Source organism: Micropterus dolomieu, linkage group LG23, assembly GCF_021292245.1.
Source record: "Micropterus dolomieu isolate WLL.071019.BEF.003 ecotype Adirondacks linkage group LG23, ASM2129224v1, whole genome shotgun sequence".
NCBI classification, from domain to species: domain Eukaryota; kingdom Metazoa; phylum Chordata; class Actinopteri; order Centrarchiformes; family Centrarchidae; genus Micropterus; species Micropterus dolomieu.
Genome location: NC_060172.1, coordinates 22394670 through 22416737, shown reverse-complemented (window position 1 = coordinate 22416737; position 22068 = coordinate 22394670). Strand labels below are relative to the sequence as shown.

The 22068-nt window shown below is 39.4% G+C and overlaps 1 protein-coding gene across 8 annotated transcripts in view; it reads left to right on the top strand.

The window, feature by feature from the left end:
• The window catches only part of nrxn2a (neurexin 2a), a 135624-nt gene that overhangs the window by 61686 nt on the left and 51870 nt on the right, over nucleotides 1–22068 (top strand). For all 8 annotated transcript variants that reach the window (XM_046038891.1, XM_046038889.1, XM_046038888.1 and 5 more), the window contains 5 exons: nucleotides 1281–1400; nucleotides 1488–1869; nucleotides 2943–3133; nucleotides 3680–3853; nucleotides 4969–5088. In XM_046038891.1, coding sequence (XP_045894847.1) covers nucleotides 1281–1400; nucleotides 1488–1869; nucleotides 2943–3133; nucleotides 3680–3853; nucleotides 4969–5088 — 987 coding nt within the window. The remainder of the gene's footprint in view (nucleotides 1–1280; nucleotides 1401–1487; nucleotides 1870–2942; nucleotides 3134–3679; nucleotides 3854–4968; nucleotides 5089–22068) is intronic.

Sequence of the window (22068 nt, the reverse complement as noted above, 5' to 3'; positions counted from 1 at the left end):
CCCCAACCGACACTGACTCAAGTGACATCACTTGAGGCAATATATCAGACGTCACGCAGCATCCTCTTTAGCCACAAAGGCTACAACTTTGTTCACATATGTAATGTTAGGGCTCCCCCAAGACTTGTAAACAGACTTTAACGTGTGAAATAGTTGCAGTTGCCATTTAATGATTATCTTAACAAAATTGATGTCTAGTTAATATAGACCCTAATACAACAAAACACAAGACAATACTTAACAAGAACAAGAATTACTCTATTTTTCTATAAGGGCGTCTGGGTTTAGACGCTGACATGAGATAGCAGTGATGCTCCCATCTGAGAAGCACAGATAAGATGAATGTAGCCTACCTCTGTTTTCGAGAGATTTACAAGGTAAACATTTCTATTTTTTTGTGTTGGACATGATTCCAGCGACTGGTTTGTTTTTCACTATCTAAGCAAATCCATCAAACACAGAGGGAGCAGGATGTGACTTGATTGATCTCTCTTCTGTGCTGTAGTCGATATTCAGCAGGTGGATGGTGGTATCATGCGGTGCGCTGTAAAGACACGTGATATGCAGTCCTGGACAAAGTCTCCAGTCGCAGCTTTTATTTCCCCTGGGGATGAAACAGTGAAGTGTTCGGAAACCAGTTGATGTTTTCCATTTATTGCCCTCTGTACGTCTCCTGTAATTCTCCCGCACCCTGAGCTCAATTAGACAGACAAACCCCTAAAGGCGCAGTCAGCTTAGGCATGGCCAATTAGTTTCCCAAGCGATGTCAGAACTCCTTTGAACTGCCATGTCGGCCTGTTGCATAGGCACTGATTCGGGATGACGGTGCTGCAGTGGCAGGCTTCTGCACTGTGACCCATTTTAAAACCAGCAAAAGAGGCAGAGGATAGTGCAGACATTCTGAAACTTAAAGCTGCATGTTTGAGCCAAGCCTCTAGATAATACCTGCATGTTTCCCCAGTTGACGTCAATTAAAAGACCTAAAAAGAGAAAGCATGCTTTGTGCCGCTCCAGTAAAGAAACCATTTTACACAGGTTGGCCATTCTACCTCCAGAATAGGAGCTGTTTCATTGTTTCATTCCCCCTTTAACTGTATACTGAGTGACTGTAAATGACGGGTTTCCGGTACATCTTGATGGGCGTGCGTGATTCTGTAAGTGAATGGATGTATGCACCCTGAGTAGAGAGTGCTTGTCAGGTTGAGAGCTTCATGTGGAAAGAGTGAATAGCTACTCAGCCGATGTGGCATGATTGTCACTTGACGCTTTCCTCCTCTTAGGCAAGGGACCAGAGATACTCCTGGTAGGCGAGAAGCTGAATGACAATGAGTGGCACACAGTGAAGGTGGTGCGGCGTGGGAAGAATTTGCAGCTCTCTGTGGACAATGTGACAGTGGAAGGTATAGTAGGGACGTAGGAGCTGTGTTTACAAAGGTACAGATCCTGAAAGGTATTTGCATTTTAAGCTGCGTGTTGTGCTCCTTTAGGCCAGATGACCGGCGCCCACACCCGCCTGGAGTTCAACAACATTGAGACGGGGATCATGACAGAGCGGCGTTTTATCTCTGTGATGCCTTCCAATTTCATCGGCCACCTGCAAGCTCTCTCCATGAATGGGATGCTCTATCTGGACCAGTGCAAGAACGGAGATATCTCCTACTGCGAGCTGAATGCTCGATTCGGCATGAGGCACATTGTGGCCAATCCTGTAACTTTCCAGACCCAAGCCAGCTACTTGGCCTTCTCCACCTTGCAGGCGTATGCCTCAATGCACCTTTTCTTCCAGTTCAAGACCACGAGTCCCGACGGCCTGATACTTTACAACTCTGGAGATGGCAGTGACTTCATCGTGGTGGAGCTGGTGAAAGGGTAAGCGCTGGGGTGGAGCTATACTGTACAGACAGGCCTGGGCTGGGGAAAGAAAGAAGGGACAGGTATTTGGGACAGGAACAAGCTATTTATATTTCTAATTTTGTATTTAGTTTTTTTTTTATTGAACTGAGTGCATGTGAATACTGCTTTTCTAATTTTTTCCTTTGTTTGGCTCAAAATGACCTAATAATGAATCCTGCAGCCCCGTTGAGAGATACACGATAGCTTTAAAATCATTTGTTCAGTATAAATAATTTTTGTTTAAGGGAGAGAAGCAGAGAGAGGGGAAGCATGTGCGTTAAAACAGTAACTGCGCTTACCACAGCACTAGTTTCATTTTTTCACACTCAGACCTACTCAAGCACATTTGGCAGCAAATGTGTTCCAAGTGTTTGATTCATGGTAAATAATTTTTGTTACAGAGAGAATAGCACATAGAGGTAGTCTAAGAAACAGAGCTAGCAAATCAACAATTGTAGCTTCCCACTGTCAAACCTTGCACAGACTAAGCAATTAGTCAGCAGGAGGCCTCGTTCAGCTCTGGAGCCTGCAGCAGAAGCTTGCACAGACAACACAAGCGAAAAATGGCTTCCAACACTTCTGTCATAGTTTTCCTGCTGCTCAGTGTTACGTGTGAAGTGTAGCAGCTTTGTCGTGGATCTTGCTTAACTTTGATTCAAACAAGATTTAGTTTCTGACAGTGCGCTGTCTGCTGATTAAATTAAATAGCAACATGATGGTACGCCTTGGGCCTTACTGTGAGTGTTTACATGCATTCACTCTTATTTATTTGAACATCAACAAAGCTCTCGAACATTTCTGCCTTGGAGCCCCCCCCCCCCCCGTGGTAGCATCACAAAACAGACTGGTGGACAGCAGTGCACCTGGACGTGTATGCCATCAGAATAACTTGAATCATGCTATAATTGTGGAAACAGTCCCACACATAATAGAGTTTAATTATTTAATCACCTATAACAGGTAATGCTAGTATGTAAATGGCATACGGTATGTTGACAAATTATACTAAAAAATGCATACTGAATGTAAACATCTGTATTGTCTTGTAGGTACATTCATTATGTTTTTGACTTGGGAAATGGGCCGTCACTAATGAAGGGAAACTCTGACAAGCCGCTGAGTGACAACCAGTGGCACAATGTGGTGATCTCCCGAGACAACAACAACGTGCACATCCTCAAGATTGATTCCCGCACTGTCACCCAACACGCCAACGGAGCCCGCAACCTGGATTTAAAAGGTAACTTATCTGAACACTCAAAAGTGTTTTATTAGAAGACGCAGTGAATGCTTGCTGCAGGTACTGACACAGAGCGTTCAGTGTACGTTCTGTCAGATTTCACTGCATTGTATTGCACAGTTTTGTGTAAAACATGTTATTTTTTATTTTTGGGAGGGGGTCATGACAATATTTAATGACGAAATATGAATCTTTATGGCTGTAAAGTGAATCTCAATATTCTTTTATGTACTTCCTGTACACGAGGGGGTCCGAATATTAGAAACATGTCTTATCATAATGCAATCGAGTGCAACACCACCACTATGACCTTAATGCTGAAACACTCAATTGAAATAACACCTTTGTGACAGTGTCAATAAAAACGGAGAAGGCATCATCAAAGTAAACCTTATGAAAGTTGTATTGGATTGCATGACATTGTACAGGTATACATAAAAAGTGGCCACTGAGTTGATATGCTCATTATTGCACTATACCCTCATGCATCTCAAATTAAGTGACCTTTGCTAGAGAGAATTTATTTTGACCTTTCGTATCTCACAGGGGAGCTGTACATTGGTGGTGTTGGGAAGAGCACGTACAGCAGCCTGCCCAGGTTAATAGCATCCCGGGAAGGATACAAAGGCTGCTTGGCATCTGTCGACTTGAACGGAAGACTCCCTGACCTGCTGGCCGACGCCCTCCACAAGGTCGGAGAGGTGGAGCGCGGCTGTGGAGGTGAGGCTGGGAACACACCGGGAAGTATGAAACACCTGTGAATCATTCTGAGAATCTTATTTTCTAGTATTTCTAAGCTGAGGAACTGAGAGGGACTGCTTGCTGAAAACTAATTACTCTACATTTGTGATGGTATTAAACATCTTTGTTGAATGCTCCATATTGATTGGCCAGTGGATACACTATGTTTTTTTATTTCTGATTATATCCGCTAACATGTAATAATATCACTCTGCAGTCACCTGCTTTTTTTGACTTCTAAACAAACAAGAAAGCACTCAGGAGAGCACAGAGCTCCGCCAAGACTTAACAATCTCAAGTAATCTCCCCAGGTAGCCCTTACTTTTACAGGAACCATTGCTCCGGTTATGACAGAATAGTTATATAAGCGTACTCAAAGTTTGGCTCGAGGGCGACACTTGGATAAAGGTCACGGAGTCTCCAAATTCAAGAGACATCTTCCTCTTTGGAGCATGAATGAGCAAAGTCAATTTTATGTCAGTATGAGTTATCAGTGAGGAGATTTAATGATTAAAAAATTATTGTGGCCTGATTGTGGTTGTAGGTTCTCCAAAATGAATGAAAAAAATTTGAATCCACCTCTTGAGCGTGTGATTGTGCACAGCAAATTCCTAACCAATCTGACTATTTGGAGAATTCTGGGTCATAGAAGGTCTGGCTTGGTGGAGTGCAAGAGAAAAGGTCAACTTATTTATTTATTTGTTGTTGGTCACAGTGACACAAACATAGACAGACAGACAGAGTCGATCACATTACCTCTGATCTGTGGCGGAGGTAACCAGTAATCAGTTGCACGATACAATAGCTGGTTAAAGGCTAAACAGTAGCCTTATATACCTTATTTAAATTGCTATGGTTGTCTTGCTAAACCTTCTTTCATTGGAAGCTTGTATTATACATGTACATGTAATAAAATCTTTAAAATCTTTTATCTAACTTTACATTAATATTATCTGCCAAAAGATTAATATCTTAAGTCTTATTTTGCAGTAATGACTGGCTCACCATTATATATGTATTGCCTTTGGAAAGAAGAGATGCATAAATAACGTGGAGAGAAGGCACCTGGTAAATCTGCTGTCAACACCCTGCAGGTCCCAGCACCACCTGCACAGAGGACTCCTGCCACCACCAGGGAGTGTGTCTGCAGCTGTGGGAGGGCTTCTCTTGTGACTGCACCATGACCACCTACGGGGGGCCATTCTGCAATGACCGTAAGTGCAGGTGTATTACACCTGAATGGGTAGAATGGTGGGGAAAGTCTACTGTAGTTTAAATATAAATACCGGTCACTACAGGGCAAACTGTGATAATGATCAGATCACACAATTGAGTAATTGGTCAACAACTGTAAAATATCTGTAAAATATGAGTTCCCTTATAAAGAATATTCAGTCAGACCCGTGTTTGCTTTAAAGGCTGTGACAATGAACCATACAGATGCCATTCAAGATAAATCTGTGCCCTCTCAGAGCCACTCACAGTGGGTGACAGGGCAACTTGGTGGAAGTCTGTCGGAAGTGTTGGGGAAAACACTTCATTTCCAAAACTTAGAAATAAGAAGTCATGTTTTATCTTCAGAGAAATGCCTTTATCAATTTATCTAACTCACTGATTCCCAACCTTTTTGGCTTATAGACCCCTAAAATTAAACAGTGTCTACTTGTACTACTACTTGTGGCCTCTCTAGGCAAGAATAATAATTTTCTTCTTTTTTAGAGTCTTGAAGAGGTGAAATTATGTAGTAATTCACAAAAATAAAATGAACAATTAGGGGGGAAAGGGAGTCAGAAAAGCCTAAATATAATTTTGTGTAACTGAAATATTTCTTTCTTTCTTATTCCTTTAATCATCTGGTCAACCCTCTTTTTTTTTTAAATCTAACTTGTTGTGATTAAACCAAGGTTTTTGGTTTAATGAACTGCAGACTCCTCAAATTATTCTGCCCTTATAAATACAAAACCACACAAATGCGACATAATTTTGAGAATAGTAGGAGCACACGTGATGTTGACTGTGACTGATTGCCCATTGTAAGCTTATTTCCAGGATCTGCAATAATGTGAATTTCTTTCTGTGTGGTAATGAATTGAACCCAGTTGCTGCCTCAAAGGTAGGAAATCACTGTAAAGACTCATGGTTTATTCTAGTTTCTCAGCACTGACATTGTGTAGTTTGAATGTTATCTTGATAAGCTCAAAAAGAAAGACTGAATGCGATCAGAAACATGTCTAAGCCCTATATTTTCAATCACTGGTGTAAACTATTTACTGTAATAAGAACATCTGATTATATTGTGCAGACATTTGAATACATGATGACTTGTCTAACTTGAGGAATTGGTTGCACGCTAATTGCTCAGGACACATTGATTGCACTACATGTCAAAAACCTCAAGTCTGATTGCTGCTTCCAATATAAAGAGCCCTCTATGTTAGAATAATAGACCCGACTTTTACCAGAAGCTTTTCATACTTATAATAGCAAGAGATTAACATTAAGCTTACTGGTCCAGTGGTCAAGGCGAGTTAAGCTTCATTTGCTGCAGTCATTTAGAATATCTGCAAGACTTGTGCGTTTGTGGTAATCATTATTGAAATGTGCTGTTATGCGGTATTGTTTTCAGAGAGAAAAAGACATTACACTTTGGTACTCTGTAGGCAGGCTATTTGAGGATAATTTGATGGCAATGGTGAGTTTAAGATGGCCATGTTTGCAGGAATAAGACATTTACTGTACAGTATATGTATCTTCATATGTACGGAAAATCTAAATATCTTAAGAAAATACACCCCATCATTCCTCATTATGAGCTCATTGATTTGATTGTTTACACTGATTACAGTTTTGGGTAACAGTGTAATTAGAGAATTCAGGAAGAAACTAGATGTACAGTACTTACTTTAGCTGCTTTCCTAAGTTGTCTCATTAATCTGCTGGCTTCCAATGTTACAAACTTAAACACACAGCCAAATGTGCCTGCTGCTGCAATCTATTGATCTAACCCGAAAATCGATAGTTTGTCCTCTGTAGTCTTTATCTATTACATCCTTTACAGTCCTAAGACCGTGCACCTGGATAAAATGTATATTATAGTGTTCAAGCTGCGTTTTGCTTTCTGCATGACTAAGAGGGCAGTATATCAGAGAAAACAGGAGAGCTGCCCTAGTTTACAGTTCTATTTGTTCGTGTTTTACCACTTTAACATTACATTCTGGTAATAACTATACACCTGCTTATCAACAAGGGAAGAATACAATATAATCTGTAAAAACAAAAAATGTAATTGCTACAGCAAAACGTTGTTTTGATGCTGACTATAAAATTACAGTTTCAGAAAACTTTCCACAGCAGGTAAAACACTGATAAACCCTGCCTGTGGCTGTAACATATTGCTCGTTAGTATTGTTCCAATAGAAACTAGACACATCATTTAAACAGATTTTATTTCCTTTTTGGCAAAATTCCTATGTCTTGGATTGTTTCAATGCATTGCATTTAAATTCAGTAAATTCTTTTAATCACTAAGATTTGTATACAGTGAGCTTTTTTTGATCCTGTTAATATCTATTTCCACACAGATAATAGTTTTTGTCAGCTGTGGTTTGTAAAAGGAAAGCAAGAAACAAAATACATGTTGTTGATCTTGATTAAAGTTGATAAAGATTCCCACTGAGACAGAATACATGTTGGTCTACAGTTAGTTCAACCCCAATCATACATTCAAAGGCCACACCATAAACTCTGTTCCCGACATCTTATAAAAAACATCTTGGAATTTCTATATTGGCTGTAATTGCAGCTAGTTCGATGCACATCACATAATCTAAGCCAGAATTGCAAATGGCCGCCTAAGGCTAAACCTTCACAGCACTCTTTCTAACAAGTATTGCAGACATGATTGTATGTACAGAAATATTTTGGGTGGAAGATCTGGCTTTTTGAAGGATATTGAATACAGAACTTGTCGATTCAACTGATGTATGATGTGAGTTTTAAATACCAAACTTTTACAGAAGCTGCCAACAGCAAGTGTAAAAATTTTGTTACCAATTCCTGTTGAAATGTATTTTTATAAGTGTAAAAGCACTGAAAGAGACACTTCTACTGTAAGGCTACAGTGCTTTTGCAATTATAGGGTGAATTCTGGAATATATTCCTGCATTTACAAGACTATAATTGAACAATTTACATTAAAAAAAACAAAACAAAAACAATGTTTTCAAGAAAAATATAATTTCATTGCAGCATTTTTGGCGCATCAGTGTTCAGGGAGGACTCTCAATCATGCGGGTGGTAAATGGCATGGCTGGCCGACATCAAAGGTCAAAGCAATACATCAGTCTAAAGCAGAGGAAATAACAAGCCTCACGCTTCACATTGCACCATCATCAAAGGCATTAAAACAAATGGATAATGTGACAATAATGTGAAAACAAACAGATATGATGGTTTTGCAACCCTTAGTATTAGTTGGAAAAGTCTGTCCTATCCATGCACAATCTGCTGCTTTGTTTATCTCGCCAACATTAAAGCTTAACAAATAATCCTCCCACCTTTGTCTTCTTCTATGTCTGAGTGCCAGTCCAGAAGGTCAGACACATTCCAACAAACCAGCATTAAACAGGAAGGAGAGTGGTGTACTTTACTGATTTTTGACTTCATGACTATCATTAAAAACTATAACCTCACAAGAAACAAAGTAGAAGTGTAGAAGCTTGTAATCAGTACATTTAGATTCATATGCAGAAAACAATTTACCAAGTATGCCACAAATATCTGTGTTAATTACCTCTAGGTCAGAGTTTCACCACCAAAATCACCTAGATAGATATTGATGTTCTGTGCTCCATTTTTCTATTAACATATGGAGAGTGTAATTATTGGTTAACCTCTGCAGTTACAGATGGTTGTTTTGGCATATTCATTACATGCTTGTGCGTGGCCTTATCTTTGTGACTATGTATGTATTTTTAGCTAAAGCAGATACCAATACTATTCCTGTCATAACATGCATACACAATACAACAACACAATGTACAAGACAGAAAGGCATTTTTACTTAATGTCCATTTATCCTATAAAAGAGGCACAATGAGCAACCACTGATTTTAACTGTTCTTGCATCTTTTTCTCCAGTCATCTTCTATGTCTGACCATTCCATCCCATCCATGCGAGTCCACATATGCTTTTACTTTACTTAACCACAGTGCGAGCACATAAGCTATCCGCAGAGTGGAACCCACTTTCGCCTGTAATTTGTAAGTCAACATTTCCTTTGAATTGTTTAATTCCCATGAAAGGAAGGCAGACTGTAAATTGAGTCTGTAGCCTCGAGGCATGCAGACAAGGTACAGTAGCACAGCACTTGACAGCAGCTGTCTTCCTTTCCTCTTTCATATGGCAGTTACCAAGCACTGTATCTAGAGTTCATTTTATTTGGGCCAAAACTACAATGGCTTTTCATTTCTTCTAAAGAGCAGGATGAAGTTTGTATTATCCAGCAGACATTATGATTATTAAAGGATTCTAAACTGTGTGACCAATGCAGAGGCTCTTTGTAAACCTGTATGCACACTATATGTACAATTATAAGATGATGCAAACTGTAGTGTAGATTTCTTCTCAGTTACAAATATGAGAAACATTTTAAAGGCAATTTGATTATTGTACATTTTGGAAATTATTAATGGTTCTTTCTGTAGATCTTGAACTAAAATAATAGAAAGTAGAAAAATAACACTGTTGTAAATGTACTATAAAGTCTGACAAAACTGGAAGTGTAAGTGCTCAATCAAATCCCATTTTTCCTTTGACCTTCACTTCAGGTGGAGTCATTCTCGATTATGAGAGTGTCCCAAAGGCCACAAGGATAATCCAGGATAGAGGTTCAGACTTAATCTCGCGCCCTGGGACTGAGGCTCAAGAAAACACAGTGCTGTTCATAACTTGGTGACCTACCCAAAATAGACTTGTGAGACACCTCTGAGTCTGGCCCATATAAAGTCTGTCGTCTGGACCGTATTTGGGTTCAAGCAGACATGTCATAAAGAAACATGCATGATGTATGGCAACATAAATTTTCTTTCAAAAATAAACAGGAAGTCTTTGCCTGTGTGTGCACTCTGTGAGAAGCATGCTCATTTTAAGACTGACATATTCAAGAGATTGGAATATGAAAAGCCACAGCTCTTTTACTCTAATTGTAATGTAAGTTGTGCCTTTGAAGTGGTGGCGACACACTCTTCCTGTAGACCAGTGGTTCTTAAACTGGGGGGCTGCAGGTGGGGCATAGATGACCAGAGAAAACTGTGTGGAACTATGTTGAATAAACATGATTTACGTAGAGAAAACAAGTGTTTGAGGATGCTGTCCTGCTGACCTAAATCATTTATTTAATTTAAATTGAATTCAACTTGTCTCCTTTTTTAAATGTTGCCCCCAGTTGTCGTTAATGGCTGATAAGAATTCAATCCATTTACATGGGGTGGGGGAACATTTTTTCAGCTTCTGAAGGGGGGCATGACAGAAAAAGTTTGAGAACCACTGCTGTAGACATTCTGTGGTCTCTTTAAAAGGCAGCTGAAGACTAATTTAGTAAAACTGTTGTTGTTTATGTTTTATTGTTGTTTCTTTACTGTTTTCATGGTCTTATTTATAAAAGTTTTACTCTTGTGAAGCACTTTTTGACCTTGTTCTGTGAATGGTGCTATACTAAATAAACTGTATGTAATTACTTACCCCTAGCAGTATTCATTTAACTCACTTTAACTTGAATTAATTGAGCCTTTGAAAACCTGGACACCCTCTATATTTGACTGCAGTCCAGGCATGCAGAACTTAATCATGAGAGCTTTTGACCCTCCATTGATTCTCTTCAATTAACCTCAGGGGGTCAAGTCAAAGTCCAGCCTCCTGCTTGCTTAATATCACATAATGATATCCCACTTACTGTTACACAACATCCTACACTTACCTGCTGGATTTAGAAATGATTAATACTTTCATTATACCAGTATACCTTTTCAGACTGATTACAGTAGTGGACCACATCAAAGTCAACATGGCCACATGTAAACCAGTATTCTGTAATCATCCAGTAAATGAATGTATTCTATTTTGAGCCAGTATAGCCAGGTTTTATTGGAGTGAATCTCGAGTGATAATATTTGAAGCGGGTACATTTCCAGACATCGTATAAAGTTAGATATTTTCCTATTAGTTGCCATTGCAATCATCTTTGCCACCTGGCTTTGTCAGCTTTGTTCAACATAGAGACAGTGTATCCCATAAATGCTCGTGTCTGCCAAGTCTCTGCTCTGTGTGAGTCGTGGATAGCCTGAGCCCAAGACTGCTGGCGCAGCTCCCCACAGCTACATTACAGAGGTAGAAAAGCTTGAGCCTTGTTCATTTCACTGGCAGAGTTTATGTGACATAAACTGAGTAAACCTCTGACTTACACGACGCACCGCTTTAATTTTTGTAATTTGCCAAAATTCAAAAATCCCGCAGACTTATCCTCCAGTGAAATACACCACAGGTCAATGTCTGACCACTCACAGCATTTGCAGCTTATTAGCCTTTTAGGCATGAGTGGAAATCTTTTGACATTTACATAGATGTGAAAAGAAGTGAAGCACCTGAGGGAATAATACCCGCTTTGACTTATTTTGGCCTCTCTGTCCTTGCAGTTTCTCACATTAAAAAACATCTTTGTTGTCTCTAGTTGTATTTTAAGGGCTATTCTGTAAAGGCCAGTATTGTTTCATAGGAATCACTATGCAGACACAAAATCACTAGTAAGCAACTTAAAATAATCTATAATTTTCTATTCTTATTTTTCAAGATGTTACCAGTTTTCAGAGATGGACTATCAGTAATCAGACCAGATTCATTTTTCAGCAATGTTTGATAGGACATTATGTTGAGAGACTCACAGTGACACTGACTCATTGTTTATTAAGCTGTTAAGGAATTAATGTAGTTGCATGTGTAAAGAAAAACTGATGATTCTACCAACTGTGCAAATAAGAATTTCAAACAGATTTGAGTTCATATGACCCAATTATTTTTGATAAATAGCAATGGCTGGGTACAAAAATAGAGGAGGGGATTACTGAAATAGCTTTGCTTCCACCAATTTACTAGACTGAAGCCATCAAATTTACTGCCATTTGTGGTTGGTATTTAACAGAGCATAGATGTGCTAACTGTTCAAACACACAACAGGCAGAGGACAACAAATAAGAATTCCTCTTCTTCAAATGTCAGAGGATGGCATTAAAAAAAAGGAATAATGAGTTAAATAATCATTATTGGATTAAATAAAATATGTGTAACCTCAGACCAAGTAAAGTCATGGGACAAAACAGGTGTTGCATTTAGACTGGTTGATGGTAATTAATTAATGGTATTATAGGTTAAGCACAGCCATTCAGCGTTTCATAGTTTGAGAATAAACAAACTTATTTTCTAATATTCAGTTCGCCTTACTGTATACATTGCATTATCAATGTGGAGATCAAAACAAAATGAAATATTTTACTTTTTTTTCCCCATAAACTTGATCTCAAACAAATCTCGTTGTCCCAGTGGTGTCACAGTTGAGTAGTGGTACTTGTTCTTTTGTAAGATGTGGTATCGTGACATGTGAAAGCCTTGTTAAAACAAGTACTTATGCTGGGCAGAGTTTTTCACCAGCTGACCCAGTAGTGGCATTTGAAATGTTCTCTTTCTGCACATAGTTAGTAGCCTACTCTCTGCAGAACGTTGGAGCAGTTGTGGTGAGATTTGAAACACTGCCACTAACTCAATGAGATGTGAAAGACATCAAGTTTCATTTTCTACTTTTGGCTCCACTGACATAACAAAGTGTTACAGCTGTTGACATCAGGACAGAGGAAATACATGATTTGCTTTTTCAAAACCTGCGTGAGACTACCGAGATGCAATTAGAGCCTTTCACACCACCACGTATTACTAATCAAGCACTCACAAAGTCCTTCACAGTATGAGCACCACTGTGTGATCGCAGTCTCTTCTATCCTTCTATCCTCACTGTTGTCTGTTGTTTAAATAGCAATGTTTTTTCTGCCCTCAGGTATTCAGGTAAACAGAAAACTGTGACTGAATGGATTTCTGTTAAGCTGGAAATGGTTGAAGTGCTCATGTTATGTACACTTTAGTATATTATTGTTCATCATCATTAATACAATATTCAAAAAAATGTTTCACATATTAGTTGAACACACTTACCACCATACTTTTATGTCTAAAATGCATTGTTACACTGGGTTTAAATTATATTTACTTTTTTGACCTCACTTTTGATCTCACTCAAAAGTGGTAGGAAGGCACATGAGTAAGATGTTGATATCTCTTCTACTGTGCAGAAAGGTAAACAATTTCTAGATCACAGCAAAGGCAAGATCTCCAGGCTCTATAGTCTTATTATTGTAACTGAATGTTTTTTTTACTTCCCTGGGGTTAAAGCTGTGTGAAGTGACTTCAACACTCTTGAACTGCTAAAAGCAGGTGATAGCTGCATAAAGTTGCAAACGGAGGTGTTGATTCACATGGGGAATAGGACTAGTAACCCTTTCACATAACAGTAAGTCATTTGATTCATTTTTATATACAAAAATATTTTATGATGGTGCTTTAAATACCACAGAAACACTATTCCTCCATACATTTGAAATCACTTTTATAAACATAAAATGCCCAGATTTAGCCCACAAATACATAATACATTTGTTCAGTACAGTTGAAAATGTCCACCTGAGATTTTTCCACTTTCTAAAAGTTACTGATCAAAATATGATTGGAACTACAATATTTATATTAAATGCTCCAAATAATCTGTCTGTAAATAAAGAGATTTATGTTTATTTACATCTTGTGTCCTATTATGAATCTTCTTGTTCTTGTTGCATTGTATAGAAAGGTCAGTTATTACATTATTAATATAAATTACTTCTTTTACATCAGAGGTTATTTAAACAGTAAAATAATGTAATGTGCTGTTCCTTTAGCCATGCTAGGTGGTGCCCTCTATGGGTGGTAATGTTGGTTGGGTCCACCACTGTTGTCAAGTCTGAAATTTAAAAAACTATTGTACTGGATTTCTCTGGGAACTTTGGTGATCTCCTGACTTTCATCTAGTATCATCATCAGGCCAAAATTTCTATCTGTACGTCACAGAGCAGCTGGCATGGCTGTTGAGTCTTAGTCTCTTAGTTATTTTCAGGGTTAAGACTTAAATTGTATTTTTCACTGTGTGTAAGTATAGAGTGCTCTCATTAGCCTCAACAGTTTACATCATCAGCAGTCATTTGTTCTTCACGACTAAACCTGCTCACTATTAAAAGCCACTAGACATTGCTTCCCTGACCTCCTGCAACCTTTGGGTGAAGTGTCAAGGATCAGGATCATTTAATGCAAGCTGATTGTTCAATAGAACGCAAACAGACACACACTGTGCAAAGCTATGTTTAACAGATTGGAAAATACAAGCCACACTGCCAGTTTCACTCAGATATGCGACAGGTTATTTTATGATTAGGTATGGTCTCTTATGACTCACTCTGCAAACACTGACTGCGGGAGAGGGAGTTCAATCTTCTACCAATGTCACACTGACTGACAGTTAGAGAGAAATATCCAAACCTTTATAAAAACACACTTCACTCACTCTTTCCGCTATAGAAGCCCAATTCTGCCTATGTGATGATAAACTATCTCAAAATAGTGACTTAGTATCTCAAAGTAATGACTTAATATCACAAAATTAGGGCTGGGCACGTTAACTCGTTATTATTGCATTAATTAATAGTGATTATTTTATCACACGTTAATGCAGTTTTTATTATTATTATTATTATTATTATTATTATTATTATTATTATAAAAGTCCACTGCTCACTGGCTCTGAATACACACACAGTCAAACCATGGGTCACAGGAGGGGTGGGATCAGCCTGCAAATCACCCACCTAAACAAGCAGTGGAGGGAGGCTTCGACAGACTATGCTAGACGAGTGTGGGAGAAGTAGATAAAAGCAAGACAAGCGATCAAATGTCATAGCGAAGTGGATAGCTACACATTGCATGGCGATTAATATTGGGGAATATGTCGGTCTTAGGAACGTTCTTAAAAACACAAAAGAGTCACTTGGCCCCAAGGGTTTTCTTAGGTGAACAGAAAGGGAGACAAGCAGTGCTGTTTCTCAATACCGAGTTCGCCAAGTTCGGACTTCTGTACTTTAAAGCTCGGACTTGGCAAGTTCGGCTCGGGAGTAAAAACTCCCAGGAACGGCAGCACGCAGTCAGTCATTCAGCAATTGGAACAGCAGCGGACTTGATGACAGCCGGACCGTTAGCGGGCGGGACCTCACATCTCCAAAAACGTCGTAGCAATTTTTTAAATCAGCTCTGTCTTGAGAAATCAACCACATATTTGTAGTTTAAACAACTATATTCCCGCATAAAAAACTCTTAAAACTCCTATATGTGACACAAGAACAGCAGTATTATAAGTTACAGTTCTGAGTTTTCTCGTCCGACATTTGCATTCTGGGATGTCTGGCGATCCAGACAAGTCCACACAAGTCACCACCGATGCAGGCTCAGTAAAACGGGCGGAGCGAGAACACATCCGGGTATTTGAACAGTACTTTGGCTGCGACTTATGACGTTTCACAAGTCCACAAGAACACAAGTACAGACAAGAACGCAGATTGAGAAACAGCCAAGCACTCCGCGAGTAAATGGCAGGCACTCTATGGAGAGTAACCATGGCCAGTTTTAACTGCCATTTTTGGTTAACGTTCTTTCTCAAACAGAGAATGGGGGTGTGATTAATAGTCAGACGAAATACATTACCATGACAACCAAAAACTGACCAGCTGGAGTGTTCACTAACGATATGCTGTGTTAACATCACTACACTGTACAGTTTAGTACACTTTGCTGTCTGGCAGGAGTAGCTATTACTTACCCATGATAGAAACTCCCACTACGCTTTACGGTGCGCTGACTTTCCCGCGGCGGAGCGGGGTCTATTACTCTGTTGAACTGTATGTAAAGTCTTCTGATGCTATTGCCTCCGTCGATGCATCGGTAAAACGGCCGTCAGTAAAATGCATGTTGCAGACTATTCATGAGACAGTGGCAGGTGAAAGTGCGACGCGTTTTCTGTCATCTGTCCTCCAACACCGCACGCACAAATGCCATAATGGAAATGAACAGCACACTAAACCAAGACGAGGAAACTAAAAAATAAAATGAAGCCCCTCTGTTAGCTAACTTTCTGCAATAACTATGCTAGCTAACTACACCTGGCTAATTACAACTTAGTTAACTTAGCTCACTAAACTAGAAAGACAAACCAACAATCAGACACAGAGAGACATACCTACTGTATGTTCTAAGTAAATTACATGATAAATTGGTTAGCTAGCTCACAACAATGTTTCTCGGTTTGACGCTCTGACTTAACGTCGGTGACTGCGTGACAGTTTTTTAAGGAGGCATGACAGTGCGCCTGCGCAAGCTTGGAGAATGATGTATGACTTATGGAATTACTATAGTCATACGTCACCACCCCGTTTTTACAACTAAGCAACTTTTGCAACTTTGAGCACAAAATTAAGCTATTTGTCAAAAAATATTTGGCGAACTATGTGGGTAATCAACATTGTAAGGAAATGATTCAGAAATGTTAAAATATACTGGAGGGAAGCCCTACTCTCATAGCCTTAATAAGTGGGCATATTTTAGTAGTACTGTAGAAGGTGTGACAACAAGCCTGTCAATAATTAAATATGTATTGAAGCAAAATACTTTTCAAAGCCTAAATCTAAGACACGGAGTCTAGTTTATTTATTGGTAGGATTATCGAGAGGAACTTCAATAGTTACAATTAATGAACAAACATCATCAAACAAACGATATGCACACAAACGCAGCATACAAAACACAACACAGTAAAAAACTAGCAAGTTATTTGAAATAGTTTGTACAAAAATACAGTGACTGATAAGAGTTGGGAAGCACTGGAGGGACTGTTTATCTCCAGGGCCGAAGTCAGTGCTAACTTGGGGCTAACCGCCTTCACTTTATTCAACAGTTGGCAGCAACACATGGGAGCTCCTCTTTAGTCCTGAGAAGCTGCAGTCTTTATTCACCAGCCACTGTAACATCTACTGTATATTTACTGCTGAACAAGCTTTACTGCTGACCCGTTACTATCTATTCACCGGGGCTCCGTTCACACGCGCTCCGTCTGTTTCTCCTCTACCACACACATACTGACTGCTGCGACAGTAATACTGAACCTGTCATTTATGTAGAACAGCAAAGCTAACGTTAGCTTACTCACCTGTCCAGCACAAACAGAGCAACCTCAGCATCGGTTTTCATCCCTTTCAAATCTCGTAGATTTATCTATGTCCTATTTAGTAAACAGTAATTGATTCTGGAAACTCAGAAACAGCGAGGATCAGTCTCTCTTCCAATGATTTGTGCTCTGTGTCGCGTACAAAAACTTCAAGACAATTCAACAGCGTGTGCAGCGTGTGCGTGTCCACTTCACCACACTCTAACAGGGAAACTTGCTACTGAACATAGACTAGATGTCTATGAAGATTCTCAGTCATCCAGGTCATAGTTATCCAACAAAGGTTAAAATCAAGGGCAACTGGACTTGGTTGAAGATACTGGAAGACGTTTCGTCCCTCATCCAAAGGACTTCTTCAGTTCTGACTGACTGGCAGGGAAACTCAGCTATTTAACCTCAGTGGGGTCGTTGGCCCGGGTCATCGATACCGCTGGTTCGTTAGTGTTCCTTGTTGCTGTGACAACAGTCGTTACAGTCGTTAAGACTACCTGTGGCCATAGACTGTTTATGCTGCTCCCTGATAAAAGAAAAATGTTTCTGCTGATACCTGTTCAAAAAAACAAAACAAGAAAACAGATTTATATATGTTAACCTGTTGCTCAGAAGGTGCCTGTTATGATGTTATGCTCGTGGCTCTGCTCTAACTTGTTTTAACAAGCTATAAAAGGTAATGCCCTGGCAGTGACAAATAGCTTTGGTTTTATATTTTATTTGATTACATTAATGTTTAAGTTGAGATTTACAAGACATATTTTATTGCTACTGTGTAAAGGGAATACTGCAGGTAAAAAGCACCTTGTTTAAAGTGTTTGCAAACCACATACATTTAAATTAAAAGTGCACAATACACTACTTTAGAATCCGTTATTTAGTTTTGCGCATAACAATGCAAATATCGCGATTAATCGCAATGAATCGCAATCGAAATGACTTATCACAGGAGTACAACGCTTCCCACAGCTCTTTGTCAAGACAGCAGCAAGACATCACCGCAAATCCTGTTTACTTTGTGTCCTCGCCCAAGCACCATATATTAGGATTATCAAAATGAGGAACGTCTTTCTGGTCCTGTGATGGATTGGCGACCTGTCCAGGGTGTACCCCGCCTTTCGCCCGATGTGACCTGGGATTGGCTCCAGCCCCCCGCGACCCTGTACGCAGGATAAGCGGCTGACGATGGATGGATGGAACATCTTTCTGTTAGTTGTAGTTGCTTAAAATAGATTTTCAAAATTTTTATCATTGCCCCATGTTAAAAGTAATTCCTGCATCGCTGCTGTCATGATAACATAAATTACGTCCTCTAATGTTCTGCCATTATATATTATTTAAAGGGGCTATCTGTAAGTTTTTGATCTTAATATATCAAATTTTCATTGCCTTATTGTTAATGGGCTCAAAACTCACTTAGAAGTGAAGCACTCGCCTGTTTTCTCCGTTTCTTGCATCAGCCGCTATTCTGCTTTTAATGTGAGGTCTCCGGGTCGGATTCAGCCCTGTGCGCGCTCCCGAGCCTCTCTCAGACTACAGCAACAACACGGCAGCTAACGACTTGCAGTCCACTAACACCATAAAACAACGAGCTCACAGCAAAACACAGGCTACAGGTAACAATACAAAATAACAATAACGGTGCATGTGCTGAAGCCCATCAGACCAAACAGGTTCAGATGATGTCGAGTAAGAACAAAGTGAGCATTAGTAAAGCTGGAGTAACACGGAAAAAGTCACGTTAGCTCGCCGGCTAACACCGAGGAGTTGCTAATGTTATCTGGTGCAAAGTTATATCGCTTTCCACATTAATTCACCAACTAACGTGACCCATATTACTATCCTGTGTACCACAGATATTATGTCAAAGTGTCAAAGCCTGCAAGAAATAATGTAACGGTAAAAAGCAAATGTGGAATGATTTGTTTACTATCATATAGTGATGCAGCCAGCTAACGCTACATTAGCTCGGACCTGCCGCTGTTTGCTTCATTATGTTCAATTTAGATTTATTGCCTTTTACCAATACTCAGGTACACAATTTCTCCACTTCTCAGTCGCTGTAACTAACATGACCCACATAATATACAACCCAAAGGAAGAGCCATCCACTGACACTACAGTAAACTTACTTACTGCAGTGTAACTGTTATGAAGTGTGACACAATCTCGTTATAATATTCAGTCCAGCTCACTACCCATTTCGTTATCATCCAATACATTTAGCTGTGCTAACATTGCTGAGCCTCCAGTGAAAGATACACAGATAATAAAAATAGTTACTGAAAGCAGGAGGCGAACTAACGATGTAGCACGTGGGCTAAATGCAGTAAATGTACAGTGATCATGTAACGAGCATGGATTAGTTCAACCTGCAGCTGATAAAACTATTACTGTAACATTGCAGTAGGGGTTTCGCTGAATTTCCAGCATGTTGTGTGAACCCAGATAGCAAAAATCATGCGGCCCAGATCTGGCCCAGATCCCTCATAAGTTCTGGGCCAGATCTGTAAAACGGACCCGGGCCGGTGTCCTTTAGCACAACGGGCCAATGCCGGCGCGGATCCGGTATTCACATCTTGGCCAGCTCCAGAACGGATAACAATTATTATGTAGTCATTTGGCCCAAATGTGGGCCAGATCTGGACCAGTTCCATACTGGATCTGGCCCAGAGTCTCTAAGATACTGTTGAGGATCCGGTTTTCACATCTGGACTGGCACTGGGCCGGCACTGGGCCAGATCCTTTGTTAGTTCTGGCCTCTTTCATAACCTTGATCTATACCCACAAAACATATACAAAAATGTGGATTTTTTTGTTATGGCAGGAGCTGGTCTATATAATGTATAACAAATAGTGACTTGTATATCACTAAGGTACACTAAGATTTCTTGTTTTACTTTCGTTTTCTTTTTCCTTGCATTTTAAACTCGATTACTTTTTTCTTTTGAATTTAAAAATCATGGACAGTCAAAACTACTGTTACACTCTGTTACAAAGACTGTTTCTATTTGTCCTATACAGAATTTCAACAAAGAAAGTGATAGAACGGATGAGTGACACATTTTAAATTTTATTTGAAATGTTTGAGATAAAAAGAGAGGACAGAAACTTAAAACAAAGTAGATAATTGCCAAACTAACAATCAATCTAATAAACACATTTTACAGCTCATTTCTGTCTTTAACAACTGTAGGAACAAGAAACTTCACTCCAGTTGACTTGCAGGTGACAATTAGTTTCTAGTAACTGTACAGTAACCACACACCTATGACACAGGTGTTATTTTTAAATGAATGCAGAAGTATTAAACTCTAATAATAGCAACAGTGTGGCTTAGTTAAAAAGCTCAATACATTGACATTGCTATCAGTCTTGCATAGTGTAGTGTACCATTAATAATGATGATGGTAAGAAAGTAAGATTTCTTTCTCCCTGAGAAACATATAAAGCTAAAGCCAGGAGATACACGAGATTCTACGGCCTAAACACACAAGATAACGTTTTAATTAGCGACAAGCAATAAGTTTGTCTTGATAGATGATTACTGCCAGCCATTTAGATTTTAACCATTTTCCATGACCCTGGTATAAATAACAAAGATTTTATAGCCAAAATACAATATCCAACTCCAACTAGTCATGTGAAACCCTGAAAAAAATGTAAAATGTTCATACACATTGTTTTGTGGCTTTACGGGAAACATTGATGAGGCAAGTGGAGAAGTGGGAATGCCATAACCCTCACATGACACCCAACAAATCATCAGTAGTGGAAGAGTGGGGGATGGCCGATGTGTTCATTTCTGCGAAGGATAAAAGAATGGGTGATTACTCAACTGATAATGGCAATCACAAATTACATAAAATCCACAAAGATTAGTCATTTTAAAGGTGGCTGGACTAGACTAGGGCTGGAAGATTTGACCTAAAATCAAAATCCCGATTAAGTGAACATTTTACCGCGATTACAACTAATGAATGATTATTTCGGTTTTTTTGCCCTCCTAGTTCACTGACCAGGCTTGTACTGCAAACATGCTCAACTATTGTAGGTGGGGTGGTTTTTTAGGAACGATTAAGTAAATGACTGATAGGATAATGTTGAAGTGCACACAACAGACGTACTCCCCCTAAATTTGGCATATCGCCACTGCTCACTGAATGAGTCCCGCTACTAATATTTCACATGATCAATTAATATCAATGTGCATTAATAGCTGAAAGTGAGCGAGGTTGTTGTAAGTGTGGCAGTAAATGATCAGTGTGGGTCAAAGTGTGTTCATAAATAAATGCTGCTGGAAAATTAAGGCAATTAGCACTAGCTAACATCTCCCTGTGCTCCAGACTCTGGGAGCTGAGCAGGACAGGGCGGAGTCACTGACTACACACACAGTTTTTTAAGGGGAAAGTACATAAACACACACACTGGGGGACATTTTAACAGGAAATAAAACAACTAAATAACTGAAATGGTAAAATTACAGCCGTTAGAGCTCGGAATTTGGGTTTCAATTACTTCAATTAGACGTCCAGCCCTAGAGGGGAGACATCATGAAAAACTCCCCTTTTCTCTCCCCATTTGGGTATCAAACTGTGAAATAAGACAACCCAGACAGATTTTTGTGGGTTGCCTAGATCACAAAACATGTGCTTCAACAAGCCATTCAGATTTGGTTCTCCTTCCTATGTCACATGCAGGCTTATTAGAATATAAGATAAAATAAGATACAACTTTATTAAACCACCGCCTTCCCCATCTGAGTATCCCCACTCAAGGTTAAGTACCATCTTTGCAAAGCAG